The sequence below is a fragment of the Astatotilapia calliptera genome, chromosome 8, assembly GCF_900246225.1.
Source record: "Astatotilapia calliptera chromosome 8, fAstCal1.2, whole genome shotgun sequence".
NCBI lineage: Eukaryota > Metazoa > Chordata > Actinopteri > Cichliformes > Cichlidae > Astatotilapia > Astatotilapia calliptera.
In genome coordinates, this window is record NC_039309.1 from 18,988,447 (window position 1) to 19,008,719 (window position 20,273).

A 20,273-nucleotide genomic window follows, 5' to 3' on the forward strand; every position below is an offset into this window, starting at 1 on the left:
ACACAACAAAATAAAACATAAAACAAAAGAAATATCATTCTTACATTTGATTTGTTTGCTATTTTGAAAATCATTAAAGGTAGACTAGATTGCCTGGTGCTTGATTTTGTACACCTGAGGGAACAGAACTGGAAATAACTGAAGAGGCCTGGTCCAGTAATTGTGACCACATAATGTACCTGTGTTATCATGCCAGATGCGAATTTTCCAGACTTCGCCCATGTTGTCATCTGTCTCCACATGAAACTGGTCCAGGCTGCCACGCTGGAAAGCTCCATCCCTCTGCAGATGGTGCGAGCCGCTCTTTTTCAGACCATACAAACTAATGCCAACATGTGCCGTAGTCCCTGAAGGGTAGCACCACAGAAACGATCACTTTCCATTTAATTTTAAAGCATTCAAACAGGATAATTCAGCCATTACATGTAATGTTTGGCTTTTCATTTTCTGTCTCTTTAATGTCTTTTCTTTGGCTGACCTGCACCGGGCCTCCAGCCAGTCTTTACCAGCACTCTGTAGTGGTACAGCCCGGTTCGCCCACACAGTGGTACCTGACTCAGTCTCAGGCTGTCTAAGTGGTCCAGTTTGTGGGCAATGAGCCCCACCAGCAGGTGAATCAAAACCAGGGCAGCACAGATAATCCCTACCACCATGTTCCTCACAGGTTCTCCTGACTGCAGATTTGAATAGGGGGAGAAGGAAAAGAGCAAAAATCATGCATTTATTTTATTTTAAAATATCTACATCTGCTGTAATCCTCTGTGTTCTCACGTACAGGTGGTAGCAAAACAACAGCCCCTGGATGAACAAACAAACTGGCCCCAAACATGGTGAGGTGCTGGGTGAGACATAGCGCTGTGTGGAGTGTGCTGCCCTCCAGTGGTTGAAGACCTTCCCGGCTCCAACGCCTCTCCTTCACATTGTAGTACTGGCACAGAGAGCTGAACACGCACACAGACACATTGACTGGACCGCCGTCGACCAGAGATGAACTCAGGTTGACAGAAAGAGGTGTATCTGTCCCATTCAGACTGTTGTAGAGGAAAATTAATTCATGTGAAGGTCATCTTTATTCATCAAAATGAGCAATTAGAGCAGTGAGTTGCAGAAGAGAGCCGTGACTCACAGGGGAGACAGAAAAATGGTTTCTTCCGAGGAGCTGGCCAGATGAGAGAGTGTAAGAGCCCACTCTCTCATCAGGGAATCCTGGGATGCATTGGTCCTCGGCACTGCAGAGCTTGCTTCAATCTTGACATGTCCTACAGGCAGTGGAGCTGCTCCTAGTGGTGGATATTGCAGTTTAAAAGCAGTAATTTTATTAATAATAGCACAAACATATATTGCAGGTTTAATAAATAATTATGTACAAGAGGCACTACATGGTTGGTCCTGAAAGATACCTCCTATCCTGAAATGTGTACACTCATGTTATTAGTACATTTATTAATGAAAATGCATTCATATTTTGTAAGTATAGTAGTCATTGCATTGTTCGGGACTGACAGTAAAGTAACAGCAACACACTGATTATTTTTAAACAGTATTATTTTATTTATCTAAAAAGATAAAAAGCTATTCCCTGACTGTGATGTTTGCCCCCTGAGGTAGTCACTATGGACTGTAATAAACTGACTAAAAACTAGAATCATGCACAACAGACGTACAGTGCTATTCTTTTTTTGTTTTGCATATTTGTCACACTTCAATGTTTCCAACAAATTTTAGCATTAGACAAAGATAACCTGTAAAAATACAAAATAGATGGGTTTTTTTTTTTAACTTTTTAAATCTACCTTGCCCTATTTGAAAAAGTGGTATGATGTGAGACATTCAGAAATGGAAGAAAGTTTGAATAGTGGTGAATGTTCTCAGGAGTGGCCGATCTACTAAAATTAGTTCTAGAGCACATCACTGACTCATCCAGGAGTCACAAAAGAACCCGGAACAACATCTAGCAGCTGCAGGTCTCCGTTAAGGTCAGAGTTCAAGATTTAATAATAAGAAAGAGATGGGCAAAGATGGCATGGGAGAGGTCCATGGCAAAAACCATGGAAAACATCCTGATGATCCCCAAGACTTTTGGGGAAAATACAGTTGAACTTTTTGGAAGGTTTGATTCCTGTTGCATCTGTTTTCATTTCATAAAAGACCAGGTTTGGATAACTTCTTTCTCTTAATAAATGATATCATTATTTACTAAAGTAAAGACATAATTTAAATCTTTGTCTAATATTATGATTTGGCTTCTTATATGAAATGTACAGGTTTGATAAAATGTGTAATGTGTAAAAAATATTGTGTAAGAAAGGGGGCAAATATATATTTTTATAGCACAGTAGCTTTGGGTCTGAAAAGCTCTAAACCTGTATATTATTTAGCAGCCACCAGGAGGCTGCAAAAAATGTTTGGTCCTTTTGAAGTATATAAGAAAATTCCCTTGGCGTTGTATTCATTTTGGGTTATATGAATAAAATATTTAATCCATTTTATAAATTTAGGTCATAGTACCAGAAAGAATGACTATCCTGGCTAGAGTTAAACACTCTCACCCACATAGCAAAATTGGTATGGCCCGGATCTGTCCCACACAATGTGCTTACACATGGCCCACACAGTGTTGCCAACTTAACGACTTTGTCGCTATATTTAGCAAGCTTTCAGACCCCTTAGCGACTTTTTTTCTAAAAAAAAGTCACTAAAAAAAGACGTGAAAGCGCGTATCGCTTTTACTCTCAACAAGCAGCGGGTGCTGTAACGCAGTCAGTTCTTTTACTCTTTTACTCTTATGCTGTTTTGTGGATCACAAGGTTTAAAACTACTTATAAACACACACACACAAAGTAACTCCACCACAGTGCCTATTTCGGGTCACTTTTGCCGGTCCAAGCCCGGGTAAAGGAGCAGGGTTGGAATTGTGACATTAAAAAAAACAATAATTGCTAAAAGAAATTTAATTTGTGCTGTGCTGGATCTATTTAAGAACTAAATAGAAATTAACCAGCAGTGCCGGCTTGATACCAGATCCGGGCCAGACCTGCTTGCTATGTGGGTTGGCTAAGGTTTGTGATAGTTAGCTAATAAGTGTATGGATTTTTGCACTGAGATCCTGGCTACTAGCTCGGCACATCTGGTTTCAAAACACAAGAATAGTGATGATGACATTGCTCATCTCAAGGCTTCAGACTAGAGCACTTATTTACACCTATTTTTCCTGGTGTAAAAACATAAATGCATCCTGGTAATCAAGATAGCTAGTAAGCGCAAGCATTAGCTGATAGCTCCCCAGCTCACTCTTCTTTACCTGGTAAATGTATTTATTTATAAACAACAGCCCAGGATGTTAAACAGTTATATCAGCCTTGCGAATATTTTATGAAAAGAAGAGGTTAATGTCTTTAAAATCAGACCTAAAAAACACACAATGTTCTAAACTCAATATGAACTTTTGTAACTGTGTTTGCAAGAAAACCCCACAGAGCTCCATTAAGTATCAGGCTATAAAAGCAATGAGCTGTGATATGCTAAAGGACCCCATAGAGTTTAGGAACTGTGTATTGACTTAATAAGAGGCTTTAAACTAAGAAATAGTAGCTTTTGTGTTCATATTTGTAATGGGTATTTAGCTAAAACTTCTACACTCATGAAAACAGAAACAGGTAACAAATCTGGAGCAGGACAGACCCAGAGTAAGAAAAAAATAAAGAAACTGTACCTGGCGCCAAGGTGAACTTGAAGGCGATATATAAACCTGCATTTTCATCCAGGCTATCTGGAACTTTTACTGTGAAGTTCAGATGTCCTTTAGTCGGTAGTGTTACAGTAAGACATGTCCCATTCCTATCTTTACCTACTCTCTCATTTCCATGATCCAACGAGTACTTATTTGGCAGGGCGACCTGAATGGCTTGTTCAGGGTCCAAACCCACAATGGGTATGGGCTGACCCTGAGGAGTGCTGAGCTCCATGGCCACAAGAGTGGTGGAAATTGGAGGATTGGCTCCTTCCAGTAAAGCGTTGTTATCCAGTAGTTTATCCAAACCAAACAACACCTGCACCACCTCAGACTCTGTATTCTCCAGATGAGCTATCAGGGAGGAGGGCATAGTAAACTGACAATGATGAGAAGCCTTAGATTTGTCAGGAAATGATGACTGCCTCGTTATCTGGTTTGACTGGCAGAGGAGATCAGAAGGGTCTCCTTGGAAACCCACTGAGGTGATATAGTTGGTGGACAGCAAAAAAGGCACCTCGCCAGAAACATATGAACGCATCAGTGTGCGCATTAGAGCTCCAGCATGACTCAGTGCTGACAGGGAGATTACTGATGCTCCTTGCAGAGTTCCCGAGTAGGCTGGGTAAAAACCACTGGATGATTCAGACGCGGCTGCCAGAGTACTACCTGGAAACACATAGAATATGGTAAATTTGATGTCAGTACATGACTATTTCATGCAGGAGATGGTGGTTGGCCAGCACCTATAACATTAAGGATGTTTCTTCCCTTATCTGCGGCTGACAAAACGGCAGGATCCGTCTCTTTCTCTATTACATGGATCATCTTCCCCACAGTTTCCAAAACTTTCTTCTGAGAGGTTTCACGTACCAACTCACTGGGAACAGCCTGGAGTAAAGAAAACATGCAATGTCAATGCAAGCAAAAAGAAAAAGAAGACGACTATGCTTCTGTTGGGATTAAATAATTTGCAGTGCCTCAATAATTCTATGCTTTTTAATAATAAGTGTTATAAAGTTATATAGTGTAGTATTAAGTGGACACAGCCCTGAAAAATAAAGGCATTAGACCATGTGTCCTTGGAGAGTAGAAAGCTGCAGACTCTCACTCACGCTTGCCTGGGGAAATGTAGATAAGAGGGGACCATCTCTAGTGGAAAGTTACTGAGACGCTATTGTTTAGACTAGAATGAGAGAGCTTCTGTAATAAAACTGTCAGGGGCACACCACCATTTTGAGATCCACAGCAACGTGTCATGCAGGACGCATCTCCCTTCTAGAAGTAATAAAGTGTTAAATGGTCTACTGAGCAGTGTTTTGTCTTCCATCGGATGCCTCTGAGGAATCAGTGTTGATATTTACACTTCACATAGTACATAAAACATAAAAGTCATGCTCTTGTTACTAAATCTATAATTATGATCCAGTAATATAATGTAAAAGGCTGAATTTCTGCATAATAAGTAGGTACGTAATTTATTTATTTTTTGCATTGTAGTATTACTACTTTTGTCATGAACCCCCCACAGCAAGATACCGAAGCCCAAAGTTGCTCCATTTCACGTCTGTGAGCTAAATTAAGCTTGCAGTGGGGGAGTGGTGCTGACCTTTTCCTTCAATTCTCTACCAGAAAGCCAAGTAAATTTTTCCAAAATGTCAAACTGTTGCTTCTTCCCCTCAAGCTCACAGTTTTTGTCTGGGCATTGTCTGTGGGTTCCTTACCACAGACTGCGACAGTGTCGCACTGATCTGATCAACATCTAGTAAGGTGGACACAGGGAGAGAGGCGAGAGCTTCTGTTACATTTTCTCGGATCTCCCTCCTATCCATGAGTTCCTCGGCAGTCCACTCAAAGTCCATCTGGTGAAAGGAGTGAAGTGCAGACTCAGGATTCAAAGTAACAAATAATAGTCAAGTTTTATTACAAAACTAGTAGCTACAGGCCAGAAAAGGAAATCAATAAGAGGTAATCCAAGTAAAATCGTTTTCCAAAAGGGAACCAATAGGACACAGGAATACAGAGATTTAATTTTCAAGAACATCGAAATACATAATGAGTGGCAGGGCAATCGGGATGTTGGGTACAAGACGGCATCAAGACACGATGTAAGACCATTCACCCAGGAGAGCTCAAAACACCAGTCACATGATTGCCAAAGAAGAAAAGGAAATGAATAATCACTGAAACATGAATTAACTTGACAGAGGGAAAACACAGAAGGAAACACTGACGGGACTAATAGAATTTTAATCTTATAATCTAAACTAAAACTCCAAAAAAAAAAAGCTCAAGAAAAAATCTCTAATACCAAAATCCACAGACCATGACACATGCACTGGAATATGAACATTTTACATACACTACCTGATTGAGCTTGCTGGTGAGGGCAATGCAATACGGGATGATTTCTTGAGGGTTACCATGTTGGACCAAAGCCCACAGTTCAGTCTGGCTCTTGTTTCTGAGCCACTGACTGGCAGCTTCATTGACTGCAGGATTTTCCACTGTTAGTGTTCTTGGGAATGCAGAAATGCAGGGCCACATCAGTTCAGTGCATTAAACTTTACAGACACTGGGCCTGAGATGTATTATTCACAAAGAACTCTCTTAGATTTTAACTAACACGACTTCTCACCTGTTCAAAGCCACAGACTTTGCCCCAGAATGGTTCTCTACAAGCAGAATGACTCTGATAACTGACACGGTTTCCCTTTGTCCAGGACTTCCCACTGGGACCAGCGTGCTGAACGTTGACTGTGTCCCCCTTGGGAGAAAAATTCAGACAATCCAAACTATAACTTTGTGTTATGAAAGGCTTAATTTTAAAGGAATAACTAAGCCTGCATGTACTTGGATGTCTATTAATAACTGCAAGCTGAGGCCATTTACCTATAGAGTGTGAGCACAGGGCACACAGTGCTAATGAGCTGACATAATGCCACCTGGAAGGTATAGATCAACTGAGAGACTCTGCTTTCATCATCTTGCCATCCTATCCCAGAGAGAGCAGATGTTAGACACAACCATAAACAACAACGTACATTAAACTCCAGCTGTGTGATTTTAACTTGTTTCATTAAATTTGTCAGCTGGGTTGAAAAGTGTGAAAAAAAAAAACATTTACACTTTTAACCTGTCAGATGAAAACATCAATGCAAATTAGATTGTGTAGCCCTGTCGTTTTATAACTTAGTGATACCTGAACAGTTGTAGGTGACCTTTGTCTCCAGTAGTTGTATGTCTGACTCTGGACTCAGATCACATAGGCCGCCGTGTGGTGGATTGTTTGTTTGTATCATCAAGACGGCACTGCCCCGTTCCCCACTGTGAGGCTGGGCTACATCTAGGGCAAAGTAATAACTCTGTCCTGGCTGAAGGATGCCTGATCGCACCACCAAGCGAGAATATTTCCCTTTAGTGGTGACCTCATCAAGGACAAGGGACAGACCACTTTGGTCATGAGCTCTCCATTTGTACTGTAGAAGACACGTTCATGAATCACAGTAATAACAAAATATATAGGCATATTTATATATTTCCCAATTTAAAAATAATCAGCCAGTCATTACTTTAATTTATCTACTAAAGAAATAATTAAATACAACCTCACACAATATTTCTTTTGCATTTAATTTGACAATAGTTACCTGTGCCTGGTCATCACATTGTCCACAACGTCCAGAAAGGATAACGGGGGCATTGTAACTGATGTGGTTAGCAGATGAGCGAACAGAACAGGATACACATTCTATAGTCACAGGAAGCAAGTGAGCGTCACTGACAGTTACCTGAAAGAAATAAGACATAAGACAAGGTTTGATGGTCATTCAGCCCAGTAGCTTCTTCCCTCAGTGACAAGTTCATCCATACCTGCTTATATCTCCAAAATCATCTGATTGCAAGCAATATTCAACATAACTCCATACCGTTTGGTTAACAGAGGAAGGTTTCCTTCCTTCCTTGTGCACAGTAAGGGTGAAAATGTAGATTGTGCCAGGGTGTAGATGATTGCTTTGTATAGTCATCCTACTGCTGGTCCACCCGATGGGCTGCTTTACAAAAGAGGACTCTTTGGAGTTCTGCAAATTGTTGTTATAGTTAGACGCGCGATCTGATATCCTCGTGTTGGTGTTGTTCCCAGATCATCATACTAAATGTTGTTCCAGGATCAACATTGCAAGTGACCAATCAGATTGTTGTGACGTCATACTTTTGCGACTTCGGGAAAAACCGGCGTAAAACAAAAAACTGTACTTAAGCTGCGAGAAACCACCTCTGTCCGCCGATCAACGGACCCTAACCCTAACCCTAACCGTAACCCTTTAATAAACAGTAAGCAGAACTGATATTGTCCTTGCAACATTGGAATTTCATAAATGCACGAATGGCTTGGCGCGCAAAAGAATAACGTCACAACAATGTGATTGGTCACTTGCAATGTTGAACCTGGAACAACATTTTCATGATGGTCTGGGAACAACACCAACATGAGGATATCAGATCATCCATAGTTAGACACAGAATGAATGCAATACAATAGAAATCTTAAACATACAAAGCTGCCTACCACTGCCATGCAGCTCCAGTGATACTGAAGGGCATCTTCTACTCCTGGCTCAATATCAGGGTCATAAGAGTCAGACCCATCAAGGACAAGGTTGTTTAAGCTGGACCACCATCTGTGGGAGCCTCCCTTGATGAGAGCTACTAATGGTGAGTGGACCACTGTGATGTTAGTCTTCAGTTTGAGGAGGATGGGAGTTTCCTGGAATGAAAGTGTGAATACCAGGCAGTAGCTCCCTACATTAAGCACATGCTTTGGGATTGAGAGAAAGGGTGTTGCATCCTCCAGATTTTGGAGAATGACTTTGTTTCCGGAAATATCAGTGTTGCCATAGGCACAGTCTGACTCGGTGAATACCTCCCACAGATAGAGAGTCTTGTAAGAAGAGCAATTAATATTCATACTTGCTTCAAAGAAACTTGTTCTAGACCTAAATATAGTAGACTGGCTTTGGACCAGGGAGGCCTGTGGGCTGGAACATTGAAGATCCTCCACCTCTATGTGTAGCTGTGAGGACACATTGCTGACACTGTTGAAAACTGTGACCATAACTTTGTATTTGCCGGTGTTATAATAAGTGTGGTTAATAGCACTTGACTCTGTCACTAATAATTCCTTGGACTCTCCAAAGTCCCACACATATTTAATATTGCTTCCTTTGCCCACCGTTGCAGAAAATCGGACAGGATGTTCAACAAATATTTTCTTTGAATGACAGACGAGCTTTACTTTCCTAACAGGCCACTCGACTGTAGCAGTCAGGTTTACTGTCTGAGAGCATTGTCCATTGCTGGCTGACACACTAACAAACAATGAACCACTATCCAAAGGAGTAAAGATGACTTCTTTTCCCATGAGCCAAGTGGGCCTTGACCTTTCCAAGTGAAACATCCAGGTGTAGTTGACTGGAAATCCACTTTGAACCTCTGCTTTGAATTGGGTTCCTTTCTGAGCTTCTAGAGTAGTAGAACAACAGTTTACAAGTTGCAAACCTTGAACTTGCTCAGTGATTAGAATGCTAGAGGACGCCTCTGCACTACTGACCTGGTTGAAAGCTTGAACTGTAACTATGTGTCTCCCGACTGGAAGACTTGATGTGGTGTATTGGCCCTCAAAAATATCATGACTTAGAGTCCAGTGTTTGTTTTGGAAAGTTATAAGAAAGCTTACATTGCTTCCTTTGGAGATTGTTGGAATAAATGTTACTTGTTTGTTACTACAGAAGGAGGACTTGCTATTGCCCAGCACAAGACCTTTGACTGCATCCTGGACTCTGACATTGTGTGAAACCATCTGCCAACTTATCTCATTGGAAACATTCAGATACACCTGGTAGGTGCCTGCATGTGGAAATCTGTAGATAAATGTTTGACTGGTTGAGGTGAAAATGTTCTGTTTAGCAGTTCTAGCTTTCCAGTCCCAATGCAGATCATTACCCTTGTGAATAAACCCATGAAAGGAAAGAGTAGCACTTGCATTGACATAAAATGGATGTGTCTTGTTGTCAATTTGAAAGTCTACATCTTGGACTTCTTCCTGAACCAAAAACGGTTTGGTGTTGTTACTCTGGCTAACAGCGTTCCAAACTACAACTGTGACAAGATAAGAACCCAGACTTGGAAAAGTGTAAAGCAGAAAAGGTTCCTGTGTCTGAAGGGGTAAAAGGTTAGCATTCATATGCCAAAGATATTGTAAGTCTGATCCGGTATCCACAAAAACAGAGATATTCACTACTTTCTTCCATGCCACAAAGTTTGACTGTACTGTTATGACTGCATTTTTTACACCTTCAACTACTACTAAAGAAACACTCTTGGTAACCTCACCCAACACATTGGAGGCTCTAAGCTGAACTGAAAGATTACCAGGTGTTCCAGGTAACAAATGAAAAAGTTCTCCTTCACCTGCAATTTGTTGGGTTGTTTCACTCTGTCTGGCAAGCCAATGGAAAGTAATGTTGGAGCCTTTGGTGACTGAAGTAGTAAACAACACTTCCTCATGAGTTGGTATATATTTCTCATTTATCAGGCTTTGACATTCAATCTGAAGTCCCTCTATTCTTTCAAATGCCTCAATTAAAATATCTGCCTCTCTTTTACTCAATAGATTCTGTGCTATAGCGCTTACTCGATACACTCCTGGTCTCGGGAAAGCAAATCTAAACTCATGAGTTCCCTGACTGGTTAAAGATATGCCTTCTACTGTCCAAAAGTAGCTGGCACTGCTAATTCCAGCACTGCTAACTGCTGTGATGACAGTTTCCTCTCCTACCACAGAATAAGGGTGGCTGGTGTGAAGTGAAAGATCTGAAACAGGGAGTAATACGTTCACTGTGAGGGTTGTAGAGTCCCGGCTAACAGCGTTAAATGCTGTTGCAGTGACTGTGAACTGACCCAACAAAGTAAAGACATGTGAGACGTTATGTTTCTGCTCCGCTGGTGACCCATCTCCAAAGTTCCACAGCACTGACACATTGGTGCCAGCACAACTGCCAATCCAAAATGATGCTACTGTATTGACAATCAGTGCATCACTTTGGCTATTGTGCCTAATAGAAAGTCCGCTCACTGGTTTTTGAATGGTAATGTTAACTTTGGCTGTTTTGCTGCTGACTTTGTTACTTGCTGTTACTGACACCTCTTCAACACCTTCATCTCCAAAGACAAAACACCTCTCAGAGTTTTCAGTTACAGCAGCAAGATCATAGGAGTTACTAAACCATTTGAACTGGTAACCCATCATCTGTTCAGGGGACACTAACACACCAAAGCATATTTGTTCGCCAACTGCCACCACATTCTTTGAGCGTTGCATCACAACATTCGTTATCGGACTTTGAACACAGACACTCGTATTAAATGAGCTACGTGTGAAAGAACTAAACACAGTCAGGTTAACATGAAAAATACCATGGCTTGGAAATATATGCATGGCTGTGGACTGTCCTATCACTACAGTTACATTTGAGTCTTTAAACAGCCAATGAAAAGTCAGACTGGATACGTTTCCATTCACCAGAGCTGTAAACTGCGTGTCTTTTCCACTCATGATGCATTCTGTCGGGAGAACACCTCTAATAGTCAAAGCATAGACCTCAACAACGATAGACTGAAAAGCTTTGCTGACAGAATTATAGACAGTCACTTTTACTGTATAGTTCCCTGGAAACTTATAGATGTGTGAGATGGAACCATCTGTAAGATTCTCCTGCTGGGACCCATCACCAAAGTCAAAATCCCAGAGGAGGTCAGTACCAGTAGAAACCTCAGCTTTGAAATCTGTAGCAGAGCCAACTTCACTTGATCTGCTGCTGGAGACAGTTAATCCAGAGATTTTCTCCATAACTACCACCACGTGCCAGGCACTAATGGATGAAACTGTGTTATTAGCCAGTACTGTGATGTTGTATACTCCTGCAGATCCAAACCTACGGCCAGTTCTAGCGTGGATGCTTTGGACAGCTTTAGAACCATCTCCAAAGTCCCATGTGTAGAAGACAACAAAAGTGGAGGGTTCGGTGGAAGCTTCCAGGTCGAAAGTCTGGTTGACAACAGGCACCAAAGTGGAAGGGGAAATGAAGAGGCTGATTAACAGAGGGCGGACATTTATCTTCATGGATGTTTCAGTGTTGTCATATTGATTGGAGACTTGAACGTGAAGTGTGTAGTCCTCTGGATTAAACACAGAAAATGAATTTTGCTTTATTGTACTAAATACTATAAGTGCATAGCAGTCAACCACAGTGTCATTTGTGGTACTTCCTACTATAGATTTGAGAAAATTTCAAAAATATTATCCTTTCTAAAGTGGTTAAAAAAAATATGAATCTCCATTAAAAGAGAAACAAATGGTTTAAAATATCTACATATGATTCTGGGGTCTCTGCCAAAAAGGCAACAAAGAGAAAATGTAAAAGTTAAATTAAATTAACTAAAAGTTAATTTAATGTTTGCTTAACTGGCTGTTTAAAGCACCATTAAACTCATATTAATTACCTTTTTGGCCAGCGTTTGTTGGAGAAACTAATTGTAAACATAACACTGCTCTACTGCGAACACATAAAGTCAATATGCTGAAGGAGTTTGCAATCATTTGCCTCATTACACATCAAGCAGACATATAGGAACATTAGTATTTAGAATCTGGTTTGGTTTTAACCAAAATGTGCAGCACTCCCAAATGCTCTAATATGTCCTCCAGACTTTCTAACAGTGTTGATGCTTGGTAGGTAGAATACAGTGGGTTTACTGGAGTTAGTTGCTAAAATCAGCTTTTTTGTTAAGAAATAGGAAGGTCTGATTAAAAGTGGCAGTGAACCAAAACATTAAAGACATGGGATGTAAAGTTAAAATAGTGAAAAATATTACAATAATCAGCAGTGTCAATAATTTAAGTCTTCTGTGTGTGTTTACCTGGGATCTGATAGCTGTAGTTTACCGAGTCCTGGATATACATTTGCTTCTCTCTTCTTGCCACATGTGCTTCCATGGCCTGACATGGAGCAGGCTGCGTGTGGATGACAGTGCTACTGCCATCCCCAAAATCCCATCTAAGTGACAAGTTGCATGAAAAGCATACAAAAAGAGCTTTATGAGTGCATTTTCAGTGTGAGACTTTCTTGTCAATAAAAAATTCAATAAAAGTCTTGGGAGAGATGGCTACAGAAGTCCTTACCTAAAGGTAACTGGAAGGGAGATATCAACTCTGACCCTCACAGTGTAGAGGTGAGTAACATCCACAGCCACAACCTCACTGACTGACAGGAACTCTGGGTCAGCTAGCAGCGTGATTTCATCTGCAGTCAGGAGGATTTGCTGGCTCTGTGAGCTCACGGGGTTGGATGCTGTCACCTACAGATAGTTCACTGATTACTAAAACTGCTTTTTCAATCCTTTTTTCTATTACGGTAACTGTAATCATGAAATTTCTATTTGTTATATTTGCCAAATAATTTATAACAACTAATATCTGAGCATAGTGCACTTCTTTTTTTTTTTTACCAGCAGCTTATACTCAGCAGGTTTCTTGAACATTACACTGTAAGATCTCCCTTCATAGGCAAACTCTTTCAGGTCGTCAATCACCCATGAGAATTTTACTGAAGAGCCGCTCTCCACTGTGGCTGTAAATGACTACAAAATAAAACATAAAAAATGTCATTACATTAAACTAAGGTAACTAACATTACTTTCATATCCATGTTTAACTGTGATTGCAACTCTTACTAAAACACTAACTAAATGTAATACAAAATAGTCAATGGCCTCCAATTTAAGCACTTAAGACGGCTCAACCACAAGTGGTCCAGTCAGCCTGAAACACTGTGGTGATGAACAAAGCAATGTGACCAGTGCAGAGAGCTTTCAGTAACTGATGGATTCAAATAGGAATCTTTGGTCCTATGCATTGTGAGCTGAAATATCTTGGACTTGATGAAATATTACACCAATGATCCACTGGAATTGTAAATTAATGTAGATAAGAAACATACTATACTTATCAACTTTATGTTACGTGTAAAGGTTCTTTAGGTATTCCTGCTATGAATTCTTGAAGTTATACTTGCAAATTTAACATTTTTTGCTAAAAACAAACAAAACCAAAAAAAAATCTGACAAAACAAACCTCTGGAAAAGTTTTTAAGTTGCCAATTTGATTTCTCTGTAGTAAGAAAAATAAATAAATCTAAAATTGCCAGTGGCTGGAGTTATGTAGTATATTAGCTTTTTCCTGTGTTGGCCATCACACACACATGCAACCCTTATGTGGATAGACGGTTAAAATGATGGATGGATGGATGATTATGAACTACTGTCTGGGGACCATATGTGTCCTCCAGAACTTGGATAACAATTCATCTAGTTGTTATTAATTTCTTTTGGTTGCATTCAAACTGGCATAACAATTAACATAAACTGCTATTTTGAGACTCACACAAGCTATTTCGTTAAAATATATTGTTAAAAAAAAACTTAGCATCTTTGTCACTGTTTCCTTTTTGGTGGTCTCACCTGCGATGTATCTACAAGCATCCTCAGGCATCCATGTGACTCAACACTAAGCCCCGTCACAGGCTCGTAGCCACAAACCTTCATGCTCAAACTCTGAAAACTTTGCACATCCATCACACTGATGTTCAGGATTTGAATTCCAGGTGATGATAAGACCAGAGTCACAGATGAAAACCAGGCATCCTGGGATTGCTTCCTACAGCCAAGTAAAGACTGAAACATATTTTCAGGACAGGATGGAAGAAACGGAACTCCAGTCTGGAGCACCGGGGCTGACCATGAGCTGCTGGCTTTTTCTCCAAACAGGGCCTTGAGAATAATGACAGTTGGGGCATTGATTTGGACATGAATCTGGTTCTTATCATCTGGGAGTGGGTGAATGACCTCAAGTTGGAATTTAGACCTAAGACTGGGATTAGGGCCTGTAGTAAGGGGCCTAATACCACTGACAGTGGCTGTCTCTGTCGGAGTATAGTCAAAGATGTCTTCATGCTCCGTAGCTCTGTGAAGGGTGTCCACATAAAGCATCCTTAGATTACACACAACTCCATCCACCCACTTGCTTCCTTGGGGCAGTAAAGTAACTCCTTCCAACCAGCCTCCCCACTCCATCCCCCTGAAGGACAGGTAACTTTGGCTCCAGGGAGAGTTTCGAGAGGCTTCACTGTTTAGGCAATGTAGAAATGTTCCAGAGTCAAGAGTGTGCTGTATAGCCACAATATCATCAGGGTAAACCACGATGGCTCGCTCTAAGAGGGACAGCTATTGAAAAAACGAACATGATAATGTGTAAAGAATTATTGTGGCATACGTTTTAAAAGGTGCATTTTCCAAAAAGGTTGCAAGATAATCAACAAACCCTTATGGTGTTTAGCTCGAAGGTGGGGTTTATTTTCAGAGGCAGGTCTGCCACCACGTGATAGAACGGTGGTAAGTCGGAGTATCTTGGGGGTAAGGCAAAGCCCCGATTTCTGATGGCAGAGTCGTAGGTGCTGCATGGACTGGTGGTGAGCACGCATGCCTCCAGTAGATGGCACCAGTGCTGCCCTGTGCTGCAGCCCCCTGTAGTGTTACACAGCGGTACTGCTGAGCAGCAGCTGAATGGATTAAGGAGAGAGCTGCAGCCTGACAAATAAAAAAGCAGATTATCACCTACAGTATCAGACAAGTACATCCTACACCTCCTTCCCATTAGCACCTACTCAGCTCGACTCAACTTGACTCGGTTTTTAGCGTTTTCTATCAGGTGGTAACTTGGTTAGTAGTTGTACCTAGTCAGCCTGGGTTCCCATCAAGCTGAGTCAAGCAGAAAATGTGATGTCGATAGACTGCGTGCCATCACTGAGAGTGATGTCACTGAATAACCCAAGAGCCTGCATCATTTTTTGACTCTCTTCTTTTAGTCTTACAAAAGGCCATAAAGTGACCAGCAGGTATACATCACCTCAGTGTCCTCCAGTTTGTGTTGTGTTTGTGTTGCGTACAAATGACACACACTGCACACTCTGCCTTCCTATAACTATCCCACCAACATTGAGGTAGTACTAAATTGTACTGAAAAATATCCCAAACTGAGTTGAGTGGATCTGAGCCAAGTAGGTGCTATGAAAAATTAGGCTTTAGTCACAGCTGTTTCAGTACCTGGAGGTACCAAGTGGTAGTTAGGGTTGCAGTAGGGCCGAAGTATCTGGACACGAGCCAGAGAGGACACAGGACTGGGCTGGACCACCAGTTCCACTGATAGCAACTGACCTGCATGACTGAACCACAAGCCTGGGAAAAGCTGCATCTGTGGGAGACATGGGAGCCTACTTATATACAAAAGTTGTGAGTGTTTCATCCTCTCCTTTCCCTAGTTTGGAATCACATAGCAGCCGTTCATCTTATAATATCCTATGAGTCCTTGAGTCAGGAGTCAGTGATTAAGCACAATACTTTACCTCTGCTGTGTGCCGTCCGATGTCTGGAACACTGGGAAGAAGCTGCACGTGGGTTTCCGCATATATGCCGGTCATGAGAGCCAATCCAATGAGGTAACTGTCTATCGATGGTAAAGGCGCTACAGGAAGATGAATAAAACAAAATCACCTCAGTCTATTTCAAATGACATTTTTTATATATTTGACCTGACCCATTGAGGCATGGACACTAACTAACAACAGATCCTTCAAGTCCTGTAAGTTGAGAGCTGGGGGGCCTGCATGGTATCCCACAGATGCACAATTACACTGAGATTTGGAGAACTTGGAGGCCGAGTCAACACCTCAATCTTGCTGTCGTACTCAAACCATTCCTGCTTTTCTTTCCAAGCTCCTTAGACCAGTCAAGAAATACTATTTCCATGAAATGCTGTGTATGGCTGGCAATAATGCTTAGGTAGGTGTTATGTGTCAAAATAACATCCACATGGATCCACAAGGATTTCCAACAGAACGTTACCAAAAGCTTCACACTGCCTTCGTCAGCTTGCCTTCAACCCATATTGCATCCTGGTGCCAGGAGTTCCCCAGGTAAGCGATGAACACATTAGTCCCTAATATATCCCACCCACTAACAATGTCATGATGACGAGAATAATTAGTGTTATTCACTTCACCTGTCAGTGGTCATAATGCATGCTTGGTCGGTGTTTAAATTAGGCTTTGCCAAATTATCAGCATGTTCAGTCGAGCTGTGTTTTTCTGTTTCCAGAGCTTGAGCTTTGCTTGCCCTCTGCTTTTGTTTGTTTGCCAGCTTGCCTGCCACCTGAAAACTATCATACTGCCTGCATTCAGTTCTCCTTCCTGCTTTCACATTCATGCGTGTTTCTGGTGTCCTTTAATGAAACAAAAATCTCACCATTTACTTCCATTTCACAGATGAAATGGTATTGTCCTCCACACTGGGCCTTCCTCCACCTTCCCAGTGTTCCCAGTGCCATCTGAGTGCACTCCCCTGGACTATCATCATCTTTGTCCCGCCATATTGGACTTTGTGACTGAACAACCCCTTCCTGGTCAGAGTCCTGCAGCCATACCCACACAGTGGTTTTCCTAAAATACAAAATGTTACACATTCTGTGTTAAAGATTAAAAACAGGCTGAAGAAGCATCTCCTCCTGAGAACCAGGGTCATCATTTGTCCTCTGCAGTAGACACACAAATCACAAAAAAACAGAAAGTTCTCAGGAGAATATGATATGAATGACTGTGTATATTGTTTGTCAGACTCACAGTGGAAAGGCATGAAGAAAGAAACTTTGAAGTTCTAGGCTGTCAGCAGCTGCTAAGTCCCCTCCCAGGGTCGTTCTGCATGAAGCCCGTGCTTCAAACCATGACACTGCCATCTCTGACAGCCAATAGCATCGTAGGCTGGTCAGGTGAACCTGACTGCCTTGCGGGCAGGGAATGTTCTCTGGAAAGCAACAGCAAAACTTAGCGAACCACATGCAAGGAGTGCTTTCTTACATAACTCATGTGAATCACATCAGTGATTAGCTTTAAATCCAGCTGAACAAAGACACATTTGACAGAATCACATTTCAGCTTTTAGGTTTAACCTTGACGTTGTGTTTGTGAGACTTCAAAGCACCTGCTGGTTTTATCAGGAAATTTGAGCTACAGCACTGGTTTTAGGAGAGAAGCGCTACATGCTCCATGTGTAATGTTCTGTATGAAATACAGTCAATTTAGTGGGACAAACATTCCTCTTTAAAAGTTCTCTGTTACAAGTAAAATGCACACATTCAAACTGTGACAAGATCATCAGAAAAACTTTAAACTATGAAAAATTGAAGTATCCATTAATAATAATAATAATGGATTGCATTTATACAGCGCTTTTCGAGACCCTCAAAGCGCTTTTACAATTCCACTATTCATTCACACACTGGTGGAGGCAGCTACAGTTGTAGCCACAGTTGCCCTGGGGCAGACTGACAGAGGCGAGGCTGCCATATCGCGCCATCGGCCCCTCTGGCCATCACCAGTAGGCGGTAGGCGAAGTGTCTTGCCCAAGGACACAACGACCGAGACTGTCTGAGCCGGGGGTCGAACCAGCAACCTTCCGATTACAAGACGAACTGCCAACTCTTGAGCCACGATCGCCCCATTAGTCTCTTTTTACTCCTTTACTCTTTTTAGTCTCTTCTATCCTTTTTACTGGGCTGACACACATCATAATTCTTAATCTGAAAGGTAAGTACAAATGTCATATTAGCATGCAAACCATAAAGATTTAAGATTTCCCTCTGAACTGTTACAATTGACTTACAAAATCAAATAAAAAGTAATTTTTACCTCATAATTGCACTCAGGTACAGGATCTTCTTTGCACTCAAAAATTATTATTTTATAGGCCTTATTACCATGAAGCGTTAATTTTAAATAAAATGCAGCTGAAATATATAAAATCAACAGTTTATTTATTGATAAAATTACCAAATATATGGTTGGTATAAATTCAATGGATACTTTTTAAACAAATTTCATTTGATCAGCTTCCATTAAATTTAATATTTGAAATACTTGCATTTCTTAAGTAACAAATTATATGGGGAAGAAATGCATGTAATTTCATATTTAAAGTGAACATTACATTTTGGGCATTTTTTTCTTTGTTGAGTGCAGTCGCACAGAAGGAAGCCTCACATATTAAGTAGATCCTCTTGGGATTAAACCAGGAATCAAATATTCAAACTGCTACAATGTCGAGATTTTGGGAAAAAAGTTAAATAGTTGGTAAAAGCTGGTAAATATAATATAATATTGTTCAACCCTTCAGTGATTAAAAATGTATCATTATCAACAAGAATTTCTTGAAATACATCAGTGAAACTGTTGTTATTTCCAGACTTTAGTCTGGTAATTATTATTAAACACCAATAAAGTTGGTGTTTAATAATAATGATTTTTTTTTAGACTTACAGGAGGTGGCAGGTAATAGTTACATTGTGATAGCAGGATTTAATTTTGAAAGTCTGTCATTTTAACACATGTTCATAAACTCCTAAATAATGGAGCACTATCATTTGATGAAGAAGGAAGTTTTATTTTGAAAAACAAAAAACCATAGCTTTAAAGCATCTACGAAAATATTTCATATTTTGAAAAAAAAGGTTAGTTTAAAGAACACTTTTTGATTGGCTGGTACAAAACTAAACACAATGTCATCTGTCTTCTTCAAAAATATATGTTTAAGTTATTTTCTATTACATTTAAGTATATTGCACTTTGTCTTTAACTCGGTTTAACTCACTTTAATAAACACCAACGTTATTAAGCTTTATTAAATCTTTCTGGACTTTCTTGCAGTTTGTTAATGTGCTGACAAAATTTGTCCACAAACAGCCACCAAGCTGGCAAAGTCCTCGCTAAGTAAGTACGCATTTCCAGGACTACGTTTCTGCCGCACACACAAGGTGAAAATAGGAGTCACATTCTCTTTAACAGTAAACAAACAGCAACATATACAATAAAAGCCATAATGCACAATTCTTGCTGTATACTGACAACACATGTAAAGTGGATGAAGAGTGCTACAACAATACTGTCGTATTCTGTGATCTCGTCTTCAAATGTAACCAGACGTTTTCTGAATTTTGAAATTATTTTGAAATGTTGAAGCTGATACTGCAGTTTTTCCAGAACACAGCTTTTCTTTTCCATTTAGTAACCTGGTACAAACTTAAGATTCTCACCTCCAGCAGTTGTGATCAAAACCATGCAAATAATCCAGGGTAGAGAGTGTTTCTGCGGCACAAGCGTGGCTCTCATCTTGCCGGGCAAATCACGCATGGAAACAGAGCATTGTAGAAATTAATTCTCTCCTTGTATTACACTAGATTTGAAGATTCTCCTCATCTTAAATTTAGTGTCTTATCTTCCTTTCCATCCACTTCTGTGCCTTCTGCACACACACACATCTCCACTGGGCCCTCCTTTCCTCCTCCTGCACAGACACTATGAGTTATGGTGGTACTGTTGTT

General features: G+C 40.7%; 1 protein-coding gene across 1 annotated transcript in view; it reads right to left on the minus strand.

Moving 5' to 3' along the window:
- Positions 1-20,273, minus strand: part of pkd1b (polycystic kidney disease 1b) — a 34,034-nt gene extending 13,761 nt beyond the window's left edge. Inside the window, exons 1-24 of the mRNA XM_026177296.1 lie at positions 19,986-20,273; positions 17,521-17,701; positions 17,147-17,340; positions 16,249-16,367; positions 15,950-16,097; positions 15,168-15,433; positions 14,309-15,070; positions 13,298-13,429; positions 12,972-13,147; positions 12,710-12,846; positions 8,301-11,968; positions 7,660-7,812; positions 7,381-7,521; positions 6,933-7,209; positions 6,623-6,725; positions 6,369-6,497; positions 6,098-6,248; positions 5,455-5,592; positions 4,477-4,621; positions 3,713-4,399; positions 1,127-1,280; positions 776-1,031; positions 479-674; positions 180-347 (exon numbers count right to left, since the gene is read on the minus strand). Coding sequence (XP_026033081.1) covers positions 180-347; positions 479-674; positions 776-1,031; positions 1,127-1,280; positions 3,713-4,399; positions 4,477-4,621; positions 5,455-5,592; positions 6,098-6,248; positions 6,369-6,497; positions 6,623-6,725; positions 6,933-7,209; positions 7,381-7,521; positions 7,660-7,812; positions 8,301-11,968; positions 12,710-12,846; positions 12,972-13,147; positions 13,298-13,429; positions 14,309-15,070; positions 15,168-15,433; positions 15,950-16,097; positions 16,249-16,367; positions 17,147-17,340; positions 17,521-17,701; positions 19,986-20,082 — 8,578 coding nt within the window. The 5' untranslated portion in view covers positions 20,083-20,273. The remainder of the gene's footprint in view (positions 1-179; positions 348-478; positions 675-775; positions 1,032-1,126; positions 1,281-3,712; positions 4,400-4,476; positions 4,622-5,454; positions 5,593-6,097; positions 6,249-6,368; positions 6,498-6,622; positions 6,726-6,932; positions 7,210-7,380; positions 7,522-7,659; positions 7,813-8,300; positions 11,969-12,709; positions 12,847-12,971; positions 13,148-13,297; positions 13,430-14,308; positions 15,071-15,167; positions 15,434-15,949; positions 16,098-16,248; positions 16,368-17,146; positions 17,341-17,520; positions 17,702-19,985) is intronic.